Below are 14,919 nucleotides of genomic sequence, written 5' to 3'. Positions count from 1 at the left end.
ATAAGAAAAAGAAACGGATCTCAAATATAAGGCTATTAAAAGAATATTAATGGATAATCAATCAAAGATTAAACGGTGCTTAAGTGCCTTTTGGGCTTATTGTTATTATGAATCAATTCAGAGAGTATTTAATAGAAATGAAATGAATGGACATGAGATTTACAATTTAACACTCTGATTTCAATATTACAAATAGAGATTTTAAGCAAAATTATTGAATAGGGAATTTTGAGTTTTTAGAACTCAAATTCCAACAATAGGCGTAAAAGATTCTCCCACAAATAACACAAAAAAAAAAGAAACAAAACATGCAATGAATATTTTTTTTTTTTGAAAATCTTAGTAGTAGCTACTAAGTAAAGTTACAACTGATCCTTGATTACAAACTTTTCTTTTGACCTCAATTACACTGCTAGAAATAACAACTATATTTGTTTCAAATCTCTTAACTAAAGAGATTTTGTACTCAGCCTATTCCTGCTCTCCTTGCCGTACTACCACAGTATTGCAACCACAGCTTGCTTTCTTCAGCTATTCTATCAGCTAGCTGCCTGGGTGGCATTATTCTGTCTCGAAAGATTTTCTCGTTCCTTTGTCTCCAAATTGACCAGAGCACACACATGAAGTTTGATGCCGATTTCTTAATGCTTCCCTCTGTGCTACCTTTCTTCCTTGAGCTTTCCCATGTTTCTTCCACTGTATCCTTTTTTATCATGAGCTTAGACCTCATATGCAGTTCTATGCGGTCCCAAACCCGTGTAGCATATTGACATGAGAAGAATAGGTGGTGTGCGGTTTCTAGCACACAGTTATCACACAAAAGACATCTTAGCTCACATCTCATGTGTCTTGTTAACATCACCTCATGTGTCAGTATCTTGCCGTGCAGCAATAAGTAGGCAAAGATTTTAACCTTCGATGGTGCAGGGCTGATCCATATCTCTTTGAATCCCCAATCGATTGTTCCTCCCATGTGTCATACTCTATAGAAAGAACTAGTAGAGTATTTTTCCTGTTTTCATCCACATCCATCTCAACTCGTCTGGGAGCTGTGTGAAATATAGTGTCACTGCGATATCAGGGGTTAGTTCAGAGATGATAGGGGCTGCATCGTATAGGGAAATTCGTTGGAGAGGGGGTCTTGGCTGTCTATCCTTTAGCTTCCGTAAAGGGGCATCATGCCACGTGTCATACCAGAATGAAACAGAGACCGGCCCCATTACCAACATTCCATCTTGTACTCCAATTGAAAAGAGGCAGCAGCTTAATTAGGTTGTTCCAGAAAAAAGACCCGTTAACTAACCAGATCTTGGGGCCATCTTCTTGAATTCCATTTCCTCTAATCTTGGTAATCGTAGTGGTCCAAAGGCTTGCCGGTTTTGTTTGGGCTTTCCACCACCATCGCAACACTAAAGAGATGTTTCGTGTCTCCAAGTTAGGTGCTCCCAAACCGCCACAAAGCTTTGGTTAACAAACCTTCTCCCAATTTATAAGAGAGATACCACGACCTTGCCCCTCCATTTTGCCATGCAATGAATATTTTGATATGCATATTTAGCGACCACATGATCAGCTCATCACTCATGAGTCTTGTAAACAGTATAAACAAGAATTATTTTGGAACTAAATATTGTTCAGGAAATGATGTGAAACTATTATTTTGAGCTAGTATAATATACGGAATCCCATAATTTTGTTCACCAAAATACCTATTCCATGTGCACTATGCCAAATGGTCCTTGAAACGGTCCATGGTGAACTAACACTGACCCACGGTGAACTGGTACAAGAAAAGTAAAATAATACAAAATTGTTGATCCTCTCGTCTCATCCACGCTCAAAAATGCTGAAAAGGAAATTCAAACCCAATAAACCGCCGCAAACAATTGCTTATTACACCAAAATGCGGATCGCACATTCACACCATTCCAGAGAACAAACTGGAATGGCCTCCGGAACATAACGGATTGACAAGCTATCTCAAATTTGAGTTAGCTCCGAATTTGACCCAGTGAACTCGAAAATCTTTCTATTTGATCCAGATTAAAAGAATTTCGTCTCTTCCCTGATCCCTTCAATTTTTTAGATAAAATAAAACATACTATTTTTGTATTGACAAATATGAGTGATACTATAGTGTTTACAATGCATACATAAGCTTGTATTATGCATTTATATCTTTATTTTCAGAGTTTAAATAAACGATTCAAAGAGTTCAACATTCTTTTAATATGAAAATGTTTTTAAAGATCAAATTTTATATTTATAAAAAAAAATAGTATCTTTTTAGATCAACCAAAAATCACTAAAAATATTCTAAAAAACTAGGATCTCAAATGTGATAATTTTCTCTCTATCTAAAAAATATAAAATTTTGTCAGTTAATCTATATTTTTTTATATAAGACTAGAAATCACGTCAGGCATGTTCGGTAAACCATTGAATAGAAAAAAAAAATTAAAAAAAAAATTGAAATAAACTTCAATTCCTCACTATTCTGATCGTATTCAGTTGATAGTGAAAGAATGAAATAGTAAAAAGTAATAATATAGACAAATAAGTCAAATTCATGTCTTAAAAAATACTAATTCATCTATTCTATCTTTTCTATGAAATAAAAAATTGACTTATAAGAAATAAAAAAGTGACTCAAATATAAAAACAATTTTATATAAAAATTAAAATCTAATTCTACTATTTTTAATTTCACGATTCAACTCACTTCTTCGCTTGTTCAGATTCTCAATAGAACTCTTTTTTACTCTATTCCGCTCTTGCCAAACGGACCTGTCCAGTTGTTGGAATTGACCGTTTAAACTTCTAAAACTGATCCATAGTCCGATTGCAATTTGCAAAGAACAGTACTACGGTGAGGTTGACTGGACAAAAGCAAAGAGAGAGGAAGCGATGGAGAATCAGGAGAGATTCGCCGAGATCCGGCACCGCCAGGTGGCGACCAACGGGATAACGATGCATGTCGCCGAGCAAGGCGACCTCTCGGCCCCACCTGTTCTCCTCCTCCACGGGTTTCTAAATTCTACTCTCTAAAAACCTCAACCTCATGTAGTCGAAGTTTCTCAACTCAGTGCAATTTAACATTTGACCACCTTCCTTTGTCCGTGTTCTGTACAGTTTCCCTGAGCTGTGGCTCTCGTGGAGGCATCAAATGGCCGCCTTGGCTGCAAATGGTTACCGTGCCATTGCCCCCGACTTGCGCGGCTATGGTGACACCGACATGCCAACCGACCCTGCTGCTTATACCGTTTTTCATATTATTGGTGATCTTGTCGGGCTCCTCGACCACTTAGAGCTGCCACGTGTAAGTCTTGCTTACTTCTCTTGGGCAAATTGTCAAACACTTTCCATGCACCAAACTTCTCAATGCTACTAGGACTATGATACAACTTGTGACCCACTCCAGGGGCTCAGTAGCAAGAAATTAGAAAAAATTGCCAAAAAATTATGTCATTAGGATCAGGGTATGATGTTAGAACGAGATCAGTTTGGTTGGATCATTTTTTTTTATATAATTATTTAAGGTCATGGGGTTGATCTGGCTGTCAGATTGCTCAGGTTTTTTCAGATTTTAGTCTTCTGTTGATTTTAGATTTATCTGTCTTAATCAGGTGGTTATTGATTTCGGTTTGGACCAAGTTTAGGTTATGGTTAGCAGTGTTTCGGGCTACTTAAGATTCCGGTAGTGTTGGGCAGGGTGAGAACGAATTGCGCATTGATTTCGTCTCTTGCTGATCCTATTTGGGTTGGGTCTGGTTTATTTTGGTACCTCTGTAAAAGTTCCACAATTGAACTGAAATATAATATTTTGCATAGAATATCAAACTGGTGCTCATCTCCGTGCTATAGTGGCAAAGTCAGGTTATGTGAGAATCAAACAACCATTTTTTGCGTAAAATATTAGCCCTGACATCAAATTCAATAAGTTAATGCACTCTGACAGAACTTTTTCTATGTTCAGTTATTGCTTCAAATTTATTAACTTTTTTATATTTAAGCTGACAATCTCTTGTATGCTGTGACACGCAGGTTTTCGTCGTGGGCCATGACTGGGGTGCTTACATGGCATGGCGCCTGTGTCAGCTTAGGCCTGAAAGGGTAAGAGCACTAGTTAATATTGGGATACCATATTTGCGAAGGACCCCATCTGTTAAACCCACTGATCGTTTCTTTAAGGCATTTGGAGAGGGATTTTATATGTGCCAGTTCCAGGTAATAATTGCGCCAAACTGCCAATAACCCTTTTTAATCCTTTCGTATTTTCATTTTTTTTATTCAACATGGCACCGACATCATTTGGTTTTCTGTTGATTTGCAGTAGAGTCACTGTTAGAATACAATATATAAATTTAGCAATATTATGTACTGTCTATTTATTTGGTGATGTCAGATACAAGCAAATTAATATAAATTTCTACTTCAACAAAAAATCAATACAAATGGAGAAAGGAAGTAATCAATATAAGTAAAAAATTCAGGAGATTTACATTCAACTAAGTATATAGAGAGTTCAATGGTCAATGGTCCTGTTGGAAATAACATCAAAATTTTATTGAGCTATTTTTTAGTGACAGCTAAGAACAATTGCTTCTGATCTCTATTTCAAACTCAGGAACCTGGAAGGGCTGAAGCATCATTTGCTCGGTATGAAGTTTCAACCGTGCTTAAAAAGTTTTTTTCAATAAAAATGGACAATCTGAGTGCTCCTCCTGGAATGGAGATAATAGATTACCTCGAAGAGCCCCCTTCTCTTGAGTGGATTTCCAAGGATGAACTCCAATATTTTGCCGAGAAATTTCAGAAAAATGGGTTTACTGGACCCCTAAACTACTATAGAAACATTGACATGCGGGTCTTCCATTTTTACATAGTTCTTACTTTTTTTTCCCCTATAAATTCCAATGTTTACTATACTTCATAAATTATAGGCTGCTTTTCTTCCATTTCCAACTAATACCTGACAGAATGAAGATTGCATTTTACAACTAACACCCAGCAGTTATAACCAATGCAATGTCAAAGCAATAAATGCCAATCACTCCAAGGAATCAGTATCGTATCTTATTTGAACTTAGAACTGTCAACCAAATGCACTCCATGGATTTGTCCTTTATTTTCCTATAACAGCTAAAATTGAAAAAAAAAAAAAAAAAAAACCTCTGGAAGAGGGTCAAAGATGTTGATATTTGACTGAATCTACCTTCTATTCAAATTTAATGGTTTAGCCAAAATGGAAGAAATCAGTTTTGTTTAGATAGAAAACAGTGAAAACTAATTCTTGGTTTGTTTAACCATTATTATAGGAACTGGGAACTCATGGCACCATGGCAAGGAGCGAAAATTGAAGTCCCCACCAAATTCATTCTAGTCGAGAGAGATGTTGGCTATAACGCTTACGCAACCGGAATGAAGGTCAAAGGTGGAGATCTAAAGGAAGTTGTACCAAATCTTGATGTGGTTTCAATTGACGGTTATCATTTCATACAGCAGGAAAAAGCTGAGGAGGTGACTTCCGAGATTTTATCTTATTTTAAAAGCCAAACTTAATTAGCTTTGTTAATGTCTTTGCTGAGGTGACTTCGGAAACATTGTATTTTCATTTTAATCAGTTAATATTATTTTATTAGCCCTAAAATTTTAGATTTCAGTTATTGATAGCCCCAAAATTTTACCACAGTGGCATTCAAAGCAGAAATAAGTAACTATCTCATTCATAGGGCCCAAATGGACTATTTGGACTTTGCTAATTGTGTTCCTATACTCGCTAGTGTATACTTTTTGGTTTAGCCATTAAAAGGATCATCTTAATAGGTTTTGTTTCTTGAAAAGGCTCGTCTTAATATTGTCAATTGCAGTGTACAACACAAAAATATTGCCACTTTTTTTTCCAAAGGAAAATGTTGGACTATAAATGATTTTGTCACCCCATTAGAAACCCCATGCTGTAGCAAAGTCGGATTTGTATTATTGAAAATGCTCTTAAGTCGGATTTGTATTATTATTATTTATTTTTTTTGCGGAGAAAATGCCCTTAGGCGATATATTAAAACATAACGAGTCTGATTACAGGCTTTGTTGCATAACAAAAGAAGCAAAAGCATACAGAATACTAAAAGCCCTTCTCACTATTCTACCCGGATCTATCTCCAGTCACTAAGGATTGGAAATGTATAACCTTGTAGACTCCACCCATTGACTCTGCCTTTATTTGCCAGAAAATCAGCCAAAGTGTTTTGGCTTCTTGGCACATGGAGGCAAGTGTAGTCTGGTCTAGATTTGAACTGATGCCATACCTCTAGAACCTCATGAAAAATTCTCCAATCTGCCTGAAGAGGGGGGCTTGTCTGCTGGCATAAATCCACTAACTCCTTACAGTCAGATAAGAACTTGCATCCTGAGATATTCTGACTCTGTACATAAGTAACAGCTTCCTTGAGTGCAGCTGCCTCCGATTGCATAGGGCAGCAGGATCGTATGCCAATAGAAGAGAAGGCTTTGAGCTCTATACCCATTGTCAGAACGAAGCCAATACCCCCTGCCCAATCTGATGCCCAGGACCCATCAACTTGACAGATCATGTCATTCGGCATTATTTGATCATACGTCAGAGAAATCTCAGAGACATCATTGCTGTGCCTAGCGAGTGGTTTGCCCGCCTTGACCACTGTGACCTCTCTCTCAATTGCCCTTGCATACCTATTGAAGTCCATCACGGAGGCCTGCTTCCCCCCATAGGTTTGATCATTTCTAAATCGCCAGATTCCCCATAGGTTCCCCACGAAGCTTTCCCATTGCTGATCTGTCAATTGCTTCCCCATTGTGACTATTGTAGTTGTAATTGGCTCAGAGAGGATGTCAGATCGGATTGCCATAGGTGAGCCAAACCAGCAGGTGCGTGCAAAATCACACATGAAGAAGGAATGGACCATGATCTCACTTTCCCTTTTACACAATTGACACATAGTGTCCAGGTGAATACCCCTTCTTGCCAAAATCTCAAAGAGAGGTAGTGCCGAGTTAGCAATTTTCCACGGGAACAGTCTAAGTCTAGGCGGCAGACTCCCTTTAGCCCAGATAATGCTCCAGATTTTGTCCCGGGGTGCTGTCGGGTTTGGGTTCTCCCAACCCGCTAAAGATTTGAACATTATTTTAACTGAGAAGTTTCCATTTGCTGTTTGTGAGAAGGTGAGCGCATCTCCCCTCTGTTGGCTTACCGGCGCCGGGACCGATTGTACAATTTGCAGGAAATTCGTGAAACCCAGCTGCTGTATGATCTTGTCAGCATCTGGATTTGTATTATTGAAATGCTTTTAATTTGCAAATAGTTTCAAAAGCGTTCTTTAAATGAAACCTAGAAAAACTTAAATAGGAAATTTTCTTAGTGTATTCATAGCCTGTAAACAGAGATGTCAGATGTGCTTTCTGCTATAGGCGTAAAAGATTCTCCCACAAATAACACAAACAAGACAAAGAAACAAAACATGCAATGAATATTTTGATATGCTTATTTAGCGACCACATGATCAGCTCATCACCCATGAGTCTTGTAAAGCGTCTAAACAAGAATTGGAACTAAATATATTGTTCAGGAAATGATGTGAAACTATTATTTTGAGTTAGTATACCATACGAAATCCCATAATTTTGTTCACCAAAATACCTATTCCATGTGCACTATGCCAAATGGTCCTTATAAACGGTCCATGGTGAACTAACACTGACCCATGGTGAACTGGTACAAGAAAATTAAAATAATACAAAATTGTTGATTCTCTCGTCTCATCCACGCTGAAAAGGAAATTCAAACCCAATAAACCGCCGCAAATAATTGCTTATTACACCAAAATGCGGATCACACCATTCTAGAGAGCAAACCGGAATGGCCTCCGGAACATAACGGATTAACAAGCAATCTCAAATTGTAATGATTCTGATTAAACGGTTAAGATTTCAAATTCAAATTTTGAGTTAGATCCGGATTTGACACAGTGAGCTCGAAAATCTTTCTATTTGACCCAGATTAAAAGAATTGCGTCTCTTCCCTTCATTTTCTTTTAGATAAAATAAAACATACTATTTGGATAGAAGTTAGAATAGATAGAATAGTGAAATTTAAGAATAATAAATGAGAATAGAAAATAAATAGTAATTTTTATATTAGTATAAAAATAATGCTATTCGCATTAGTAAAAATATTGTTTTGATTGTAAATTTGAAATAGTGAATAGCTGTAATTGATAAAGAATAGTGTTAACAAGGTGCTAATTAAGAAGAAAGATAGACAAGTGAGATCTCAAATGAATTGTCACGTCGTGAAGATAAGAAAAGTTATATCAATTTTATAATTTTGAGACTGTATTAACAGAAATATGAGAAGAAAATATTTTTTTCTCTCTCCACACTTTTCACAGAAAATTTTGTCTGACTACCAAGTACTTTTCTTCCTTCTTAATCATTTCCACAGAAAAGTAAAAATTTCGTCGGACCACGTATGTATTTTCTTCCTTCTTATTAATTTCCATGGAATCTTCCTTGTTAATTTCCTTGACGAATTGAGAACCTCACTGTCACTGGACGTATTTAAGAAACAGGGTATAAGCTCTTTCAAAGAGAGAGAGAGAAAAGCGATGGAGAATCAGGAGGGATTCGCCGAGATCCGGCACTGTCAGGTGGCAACCAACGGGATAACTATGCACGTCGCCGAGCAAGGCGACCTCTCGGCCCCACCTATTCTCCTCCTCCACGGGTTTCTAATTCTATGTCTCTCAAAACCTCAACCTCTTTGCAGTGCAATTTAATCTTTGAGCACATTGCTAATTTTGTGTTCTGTACAGTTTCCCTGAGCTGTGGCTCTCGTGGAGGCATCAAATGGCCGCCTTGGCCTCAAACGGTTACCGTGCCATTGCTCCCGACTTGCGCGGCTTTGGTGACACCGATGCACCAACCGACCCTGCCGCTTATACCCTTTTTCATATTATTGGTGATCTCATCGGGCTCCTCGACCACTTAGAGCTGCCACGTGTAAGTCTTGCTTCTCTCAGGCTAATTGTCAAACACTTTCCATGCACCAAGCTTCTCAATGCTCTAGGTCTATGTTATAACTTGTGACCCACTCCAGGGGCTCAGTAGGGTTTTGATCTAGTCAGGTCAACACAAATTTGTGTCATTTTTTGTAGGATCAGTGTAAGATGTTAGAACGAGATCAGTTTGGTTGATTCATTTTTTTCTATATATCAATTATTGCAGGTAATGGGGTTATTCTGGGTGTCAAATTGCTCAGGTTTTTCAGGTTTTAGGCTTTGGTTAATTTTAGGCAATTGATTTCGGTTTGGACCAGGTTTAGGTTATGGTTATCAGTGTTTCACGCTACTTCAGATTCCGGTAGTGTTGGGCAGGGTGAGAACGAATTGTGCATATATTTCGTCTCTTGGTGATCCTATTTGGGGTGGGTCTGGTTTATTTCCGTTCAGGTAGGGTCAGATTTGTTTCACTGGTCTCATTATTCATAATTTTAAAGTTGTCTGTATGGCACTTCTGTAAAAGTTTCATAATTAAACTGAAACATAAAATTTTGCATACAATATCAAACTGGTACTTCTCTCTCTGCTATAGTAGCAGTCAGGTTATGTGAGAATGAAACAACCAATTTTTGTTTAAAATAATAGCCCTGACATCAAATTCAATAAAATATATGCAATCTCGCAGAACTTTTTCTATGTTCAATTATTGCTTCAGATTTAGTAACTTGTTTATATTTAAACTAACGATCTCTTGTATGCTGTGACACGCAGGTTTTCGTCGTGGGCCATGACTGGGGTGCTAACATAGCATGGCACCTGTGTCAGTTTAGGCCTGAAAGGGTAAGAGCACTGGTTAATATCGGTGTACCATATTTCCCAAGGTCACCATCTATTAAACCCACTGAACATATTTTTAAGGTGTTTGGAGACGGATGTTATATACTCCAGTTCCAGGTAATAATTGTACTAGTAACTCTTTTCAATCTTTTCCTATTTTTAGTTACTGTGTACATTTGAGAATGAATCGTGAGACTTTTTTATCGTTTTTTATTCAACATGGCACTGGTATCATTTGATTTATGACTTTATGTTGATCCGTAGTAGAGTCACTGTTAGAAAAAAAAATATTCACCTTTAGCAATTTTATTCAACATGGCACCGGTATCATTTGGTTTTCTGTTGATCCATGGTAGAGTCACTGTCAGATACAAATGGAGAAAGGAAGTAATCAATATAAGTGAATAAAAAATCAGGAGATTTACATTGAACTAAGTTTATAGAGAGTTCAAAATGGTCATGTTGGAAATAATATCAAAATTTTATTGAGCTATTTTTTAGTGAAAGCTAAGAACAATTGCTTCTGATCTCTGTTTGAAATTCAGGAACCTGGAAGGGCTGAAGCATCATTTGCTCGGTATGAAGTTTCAACCGTGCTTAAAAAGTTTTTCTCGATAAAAATGGACAATCTGAGTGCTCCACCTGGAATGGAGATAATAGATTTCCTCGAAGAGCCCCCTTCTCCCCTTGAGTGGATTTCCGAGGATGAACTCCAATATTATGCTGAGAAATTTCAGAAAAATGGGTTTACTGGGCCCCTAAACTACTATAGAAACTTTGACACGTGGGTCTTCAATGTTTACATAGTTTCTTACTTTTTACTTTATTCCCTATAAATCCCAATGTTTACTATACTTTATAAATTATAGGCTGCATTTGTTCCATTTCCAATTAAAACTTGACAGATTGAAGTTTGCAATTAACACCCAACAGTTATAAGCAAAGCAATAAATGGCCAATCACTCGAAGGACTCATTATCGCATCTCATTTGAACCTCAGAACCTACCAAATGCACTCCATGGGTTTCTCCTTTTTTTTTCCTATTGCAGCTAAAATTGACAATAAGAAAGAACTTAGGAAGAGGGTCAAATATGTTTATGTTTGACCTAATATACCTTCTATTCAAACTGTAGGACCTTAATGTCAAGTAATGGAAGACAGTTTGGTGTTGGTTATAATAAATGACAAATCTTCCGTGTAATTTTGAAACAAATGTTGTTTATTTATATTTTTTTTGTAAAAATGGACATAATTTTCAGGCCAAAATGGAAGAAATTGGTTTTGTTTATACAGAAAACAATGAAAACTAATTATTGGTTTGTATAACCATTGTGCTATTACAGGAATTGGGAACTCATGGCACCATGGCAAGGAGCGAAAATTGAAGTCCCCACCAAATTCATTCTTATCGAGAGAGATATTGGCTACAACTCTTATGGAACCGGGATGATGGTCAAAGGTGGAGGTCTAAAGGAAGTTGTCCCAAATCTTGATGTGGTTTCAATTGACGGTTACCATTTCATACATCAGGAAAAAGCTGAGGAGGTGACTTCCGAGATTTTATCTTATTTTAAAAGCCAAACTTAATGAGCTTTGATAATGTCTAATGCATTAAGAATGAATAAATGAGATGGTCTTGTTAGCTAGCTATCTTTTCTTGGGTGTATTTGTATATTTGAGAATTGAGATTGGAATCTAGTTGTTGAATATGTTTGTATATTTCAGAATTGAGAAATGAATAAATTCTTCTTATTTTCTGGGCATAAAGTTGAGATGTTCATATATACTAGGTGTTAATGTGTTATAATTTTGAGGATTTATCCATGTTAATGGGATTAAGAAAAAAATATAAATGTGAATCTGTGATACGAATTGAGGATTCGAAGTGTTGTGGGCCTTGTGGCTTCTAGAATCTAAACACATGGGCTGACAGGGAGAAAGTTTTTCTGTAGAAACTAAGAAAAGGAACAAACCGAAACTGAAAGAAAGAGTACATCATGTTTTTAATTGAAACAAAGATCGATAGGAATTTTATTTTAAAAATCAAAAAATTTGGATCGGTAGAAATTCTACCGATCAAAACTTAATATTTTGTGTTTTAATCTGATGTATAGATAGAGAGAATTTTATATTAGATCTTAGTAAAATATTAAAAAAAATTAAAAATAGATGGAATGTTTGTATTATATCTAAATTTGAAGATACTCTATCTAATTTTGTAAGATATTTTTATTTTACTAGAAAAAAATTAAAAGGTAAAAAGATAAACTCAGTAGAATTAAAATCTATTCCTGCCGATGCAAACTTTTTTTATTTTTTTAAAATCGGTAGCAATCATACCGATCTTTCTACCATTCAAAATTTTGTACACTTTTTGTTAATCTCTCTTCCTTTTCTTTAGTTTCTACAGATAAAAAATTTCCCTGACTGACAGAGTAATCAATTGAAGGTTGTCAGCATGATTCATATAATAAATACAATTCTTTTGTTTTCTCAAAGTGTATAAAGACTTTAATTATATATACATACAACTGCAAATATTGATCAACTAAATCAATTGGATTGTTACGTGTTAAAGCAGTTCTTATACTTTTTCAGGCTAACGTGTCGTTTGTGTTTGTCCATTCTCTGGTTATATTTTTTTTCATTAGGTAATGTGTTGACGTTCAGATGCTAGACATGTAAGCCTACGGGCGTTTCCACTCAAAAAAAAAGATGCTATATATGAATGTGAATAATCAAGCCTGAATTTTTTTTAATACACATGTATTGTAATTTCATTTTACATGGGGCTTCATTTTTTATGCTCATTACTCATTTCTAAATTAATCAGTCCTTATAATTGATAATCAAGGTTAGGTTATGGATACAATAGTTTTGGAGTCGAAGATTTACTGCTGCTTTTTAAACAGAAGATTTAAATTCAGCGCACAGAGCGCTATCAACTATCTAGTGTTTTATTGAATTCTCTTACTTGCAACTGGAAACCGCAAATTTGGATTTTTATATCTAATGCATGTTTATGAACCAAACTGAGAAATGCAATAACATTGTTTTATTTCATTAATTGTAAATATTACATGTCTGTCCCTACCTCCTTATATAGAGAATTACAATGCCTAATCAGCTGCTAACAATAGTGCTTAACTAACATAGTTTGTTGTAACAAACACCTTAATTAACAGTCTATTAACTACCTAACAAACTATTATGCGTAACTCACTATCTTGCTTCATTAGTTGGCTCCACTTCATTAATCAGGTTTACTCTATTAATGTTACATCAAGGTTAGGTGAAATGAAAGTACAAAATGGTTTCGTCTAAACCGATATTACACTAAATTTTCTTATGAATGTTCTCTATCATCATAGCCGTTGAATTTTTATATATCAAATCTAAAACGTTAATTTTATGAAGGAAGAAATAGATTTGTAATAATTGGTACTGCATCTGATACTAATTAATTAGTTTCCACATTTGTTAGAAAAAGGGAAACATCACAGTAGAACCCAACTTTAATCCAAGTTTGGGACAAATTCTAAGTGTCCAGCTTACGTCCATCTCTGTACATATTCATTTTGAGTTTCTTTTTACAGATATTGAACTTTTAATACACAAGTAATTGGCTATACACAAAAATAGTTGCTTTGTAACATATAATCATGAATAATATGAATGTGTGATTGTTTATTTTTAAATATATTGAACAAGTTACTCTTAACAAAAATATTATTTTTGTAAATACTTAGTTATTTTCTGTTAACATCTCTTTGTCATATTTAACACTTGTATATTTATTATTCTCAAAATAGGTGTTGTGATGGTACAAAAGTCACATAGCTGACCATCATTGTACTTTCATGCTATCATCAGAGACACGTCTTTGAGAATTGTAAATACACAAATGTTAAATGAAAAAAAAAAATTAACTTAGGTTTAAATAAGGAGATAGGCAATGGTAAGTCTACAGCTTTTTAGCTAGATAGGTGGTGTACTGAACATGCTCTACAGTATTAATATCCCAATTTATTTTCAATTGTTATCAATAGATTCGTGTCTGTGGCTGACGCTTTTGCTAATTCTTATTTGCACCTTAGTTTTAGACGACAATTAACTAGTATATATAGGACGGAATGGTTAGTTTTGCAAAATATATTCTTTCTTTTTACTCTATCTGACCAATTAGAAGATAGGATTATATGGCGATGGTCCACAGATGACAATCAATGGTTAGAATACGGAGAAATGCCTAATTCTTACTATAGCACCATATGGAAATCCCATATTCCATTAAAAATTAAAATATTTTATGGTTTGTCCGAAAAGACAAGATTTTGACTAAGATTAACTTAGTAAATAAAGGTTGGCAAGGCGATACAAAATGTGTATTCTATGACCAAATAGAGAGTACATAACATCTTTTTGTTCAATGTTCTTACATTAACTTAATATGGAACTGGATAGCCGAGCATAATAATTTTAGTTATAATTGTTAAACTTTAGAAGATTTATGATTGATTGATGCTTCTATTCCTTTTAATAATAGATTATTAATTGAATTATTAAGAGGGGCTGTACTATGGATAATTTGATTATAACGAAATAGATTATGTTTTAATGATAGTACCCCTTGTTCTATTAAGGTTATAGGTAATAAGATTATTTCTTTAACTCAATTTTGATGTAAATCTAGAGGTAATGATTATTTCCTTAAATTAAATCTTATAATGTCTTTTGATGTTAAGGATCTCCTAGATCTCCTTCTATTGGAAGTGGACAGAAGTCCAGAACCGACCCAAGCTTTGGACCTTCTGGTGCAGTATTCTGGAGATGGCAACCCCCCATCTCCAATGTATGGCGACGAGAAGGATGAAGACTTATTAGATCTGTAGTACTTAGTTTTATGCACATTATGATGTTTTTATACTTTCTTATATTGTGGCCTTAGTTGTGGGCATGTTATGTTGTTTTTGGTTTTTTGCTCTTTTTTATGTTTTTTGTTTTGAACAGCTGTAGAGACTTGTCGTATTTGTTTTGGTACCAATT

At 35.4% G+C, this 14,919-nt stretch overlaps 3 protein-coding genes across 5 annotated transcripts; 2 read left to right on the top strand and 1 right to left on the bottom strand.

Annotated features, from left to right (window-relative positions):
* Positions 1-2,822: 2,822 nt before the first annotated feature.
* On the top strand, positions 2,823-6,329 carry LOC144544344 (epoxide hydrolase 2-like). 3 transcript variants are annotated; one of them, XM_078292836.1, is made up of 6 exons: positions 2,823-3,026; positions 3,133-3,319; positions 4,045-4,227; positions 4,628-4,863; positions 5,319-5,520; positions 6,231-6,329. In XM_078292836.1, exons 1-6 carry the CDS (start codon positions 2,908-2,910, stop codon positions 6,312-6,314), a joined length of 1,011 nt encoding a protein of 336 aa, XP_078148962.1. In that variant the 5' UTR covers positions 2,823-2,907; the 3' UTR covers positions 6,315-6,329. The 3 variants fall into 3 exon arrangements, with proteins under 3 accessions (XP_078148962.1, XP_078148963.1, XP_078148961.1); XM_078292837.1 differs by lacking the exon at positions 6,231-6,329 and adding an exon at positions 6,085-6,202 and having other exon boundaries at positions 4,628-4,659; XM_078292835.1 differs by lacking the exon at positions 6,231-6,329 and adding an exon at positions 6,085-6,202.
* On the bottom strand, positions 6,319-7,741 carry LOC144544051 (uncharacterized). Its single transcript, XM_078292469.1, has 3 exons — positions 7,738-7,741; positions 6,425-7,300; positions 6,319-6,383 (listed from the first exon to the last, which is right to left on the bottom strand). The coding sequence occupies exons 1-3, from the start codon at positions 7,739-7,741 to the stop codon at positions 6,319-6,321; spliced, it is 945 nt and encodes a 314-aa protein (XP_078148595.1).
* Positions 7,742-8,601: 860 nt separating this feature from the next.
* Positions 8,602-11,640, top strand: LOC144544345 (epoxide hydrolase 2-like). The gene is made up of 5 exons (XM_078292839.1): positions 8,602-8,761; positions 8,850-9,036; positions 9,807-9,989; positions 10,418-10,656; positions 11,217-11,640. The coding sequence occupies exons 1-5, from the start codon at positions 8,643-8,645 to the stop codon at positions 11,458-11,460; spliced, it is 972 nt and encodes a 323-aa protein (XP_078148965.1). The 5' UTR covers positions 8,602-8,642; the 3' UTR covers positions 11,461-11,640.
* Positions 11,641-14,919: the final 3,279 nt, after the last annotated feature.

The sequence above is a fragment of the Carex rostrata genome, chromosome 26 (genome assembly GCF_964058835.1).
Source record: "Carex rostrata chromosome 26, lpCarRost1.2, whole genome shotgun sequence".
NCBI classification, from domain to species: domain Eukaryota; kingdom Viridiplantae; phylum Streptophyta; class Magnoliopsida; order Poales; family Cyperaceae; genus Carex; species Carex rostrata.
This window is presented reverse-complemented; position numbering and strand designations above follow the sequence as displayed.

What these genes read in the sequence shown, in the direction of transcription:
- LOC144544344 (XM_078292835.1), top strand. Translation starts at nt 2,908, where the DNA reads ATGGAGAATCAGGAGAGATTCGCCGAGATCCGGCACCGCCAGGTGGCG. An exon ending in TTTATATGTGCCAGTTCCAG is followed by an intron (nt 4,228 to 4,627) that starts GTAATAATTGCG and finishes TTTCAAACTCAG; the next exon opens with GAACCTGGAAGGGCTGAAGC. An exon ending in AGCAGGAAAAAGCTGAGGAG is followed by an intron (nt 5,521 to 6,084) that starts GTGACTTCCGAG and finishes GTCTGATTACAG; the next exon opens with GCTTTGTTGCATAACAAAAG.
- LOC144544051 (XM_078292469.1), bottom strand. An exon ending in AGCTGTTACTTATGTACAGA is followed by an intron (nt 6,384 to 6,424) that starts GTCAGAATATCT and finishes TCTGACTGTAAG; the next exon opens with GAGTTAGTGGATTTATGCCA.
- LOC144544345 (XM_078292839.1), top strand. Translation starts at nt 8,643, where the DNA reads ATGGAGAATCAGGAGGGATTCGCCGAGATCCGGCACTGTCAGGTGGCA. An exon ending in ACCACTTAGAGCTGCCACGT is followed by an intron (nt 9,037 to 9,806) that starts GTAAGTCTTGCT and finishes TGTGACACGCAG; the next exon opens with GTTTTCGTCGTGGGCCATGA. An exon ending in GTTATATACTCCAGTTCCAG is followed by an intron (nt 9,990 to 10,417) that starts GTAATAATTGTA and finishes TTTGAAATTCAG; the next exon opens with GAACCTGGAAGGGCTGAAGC.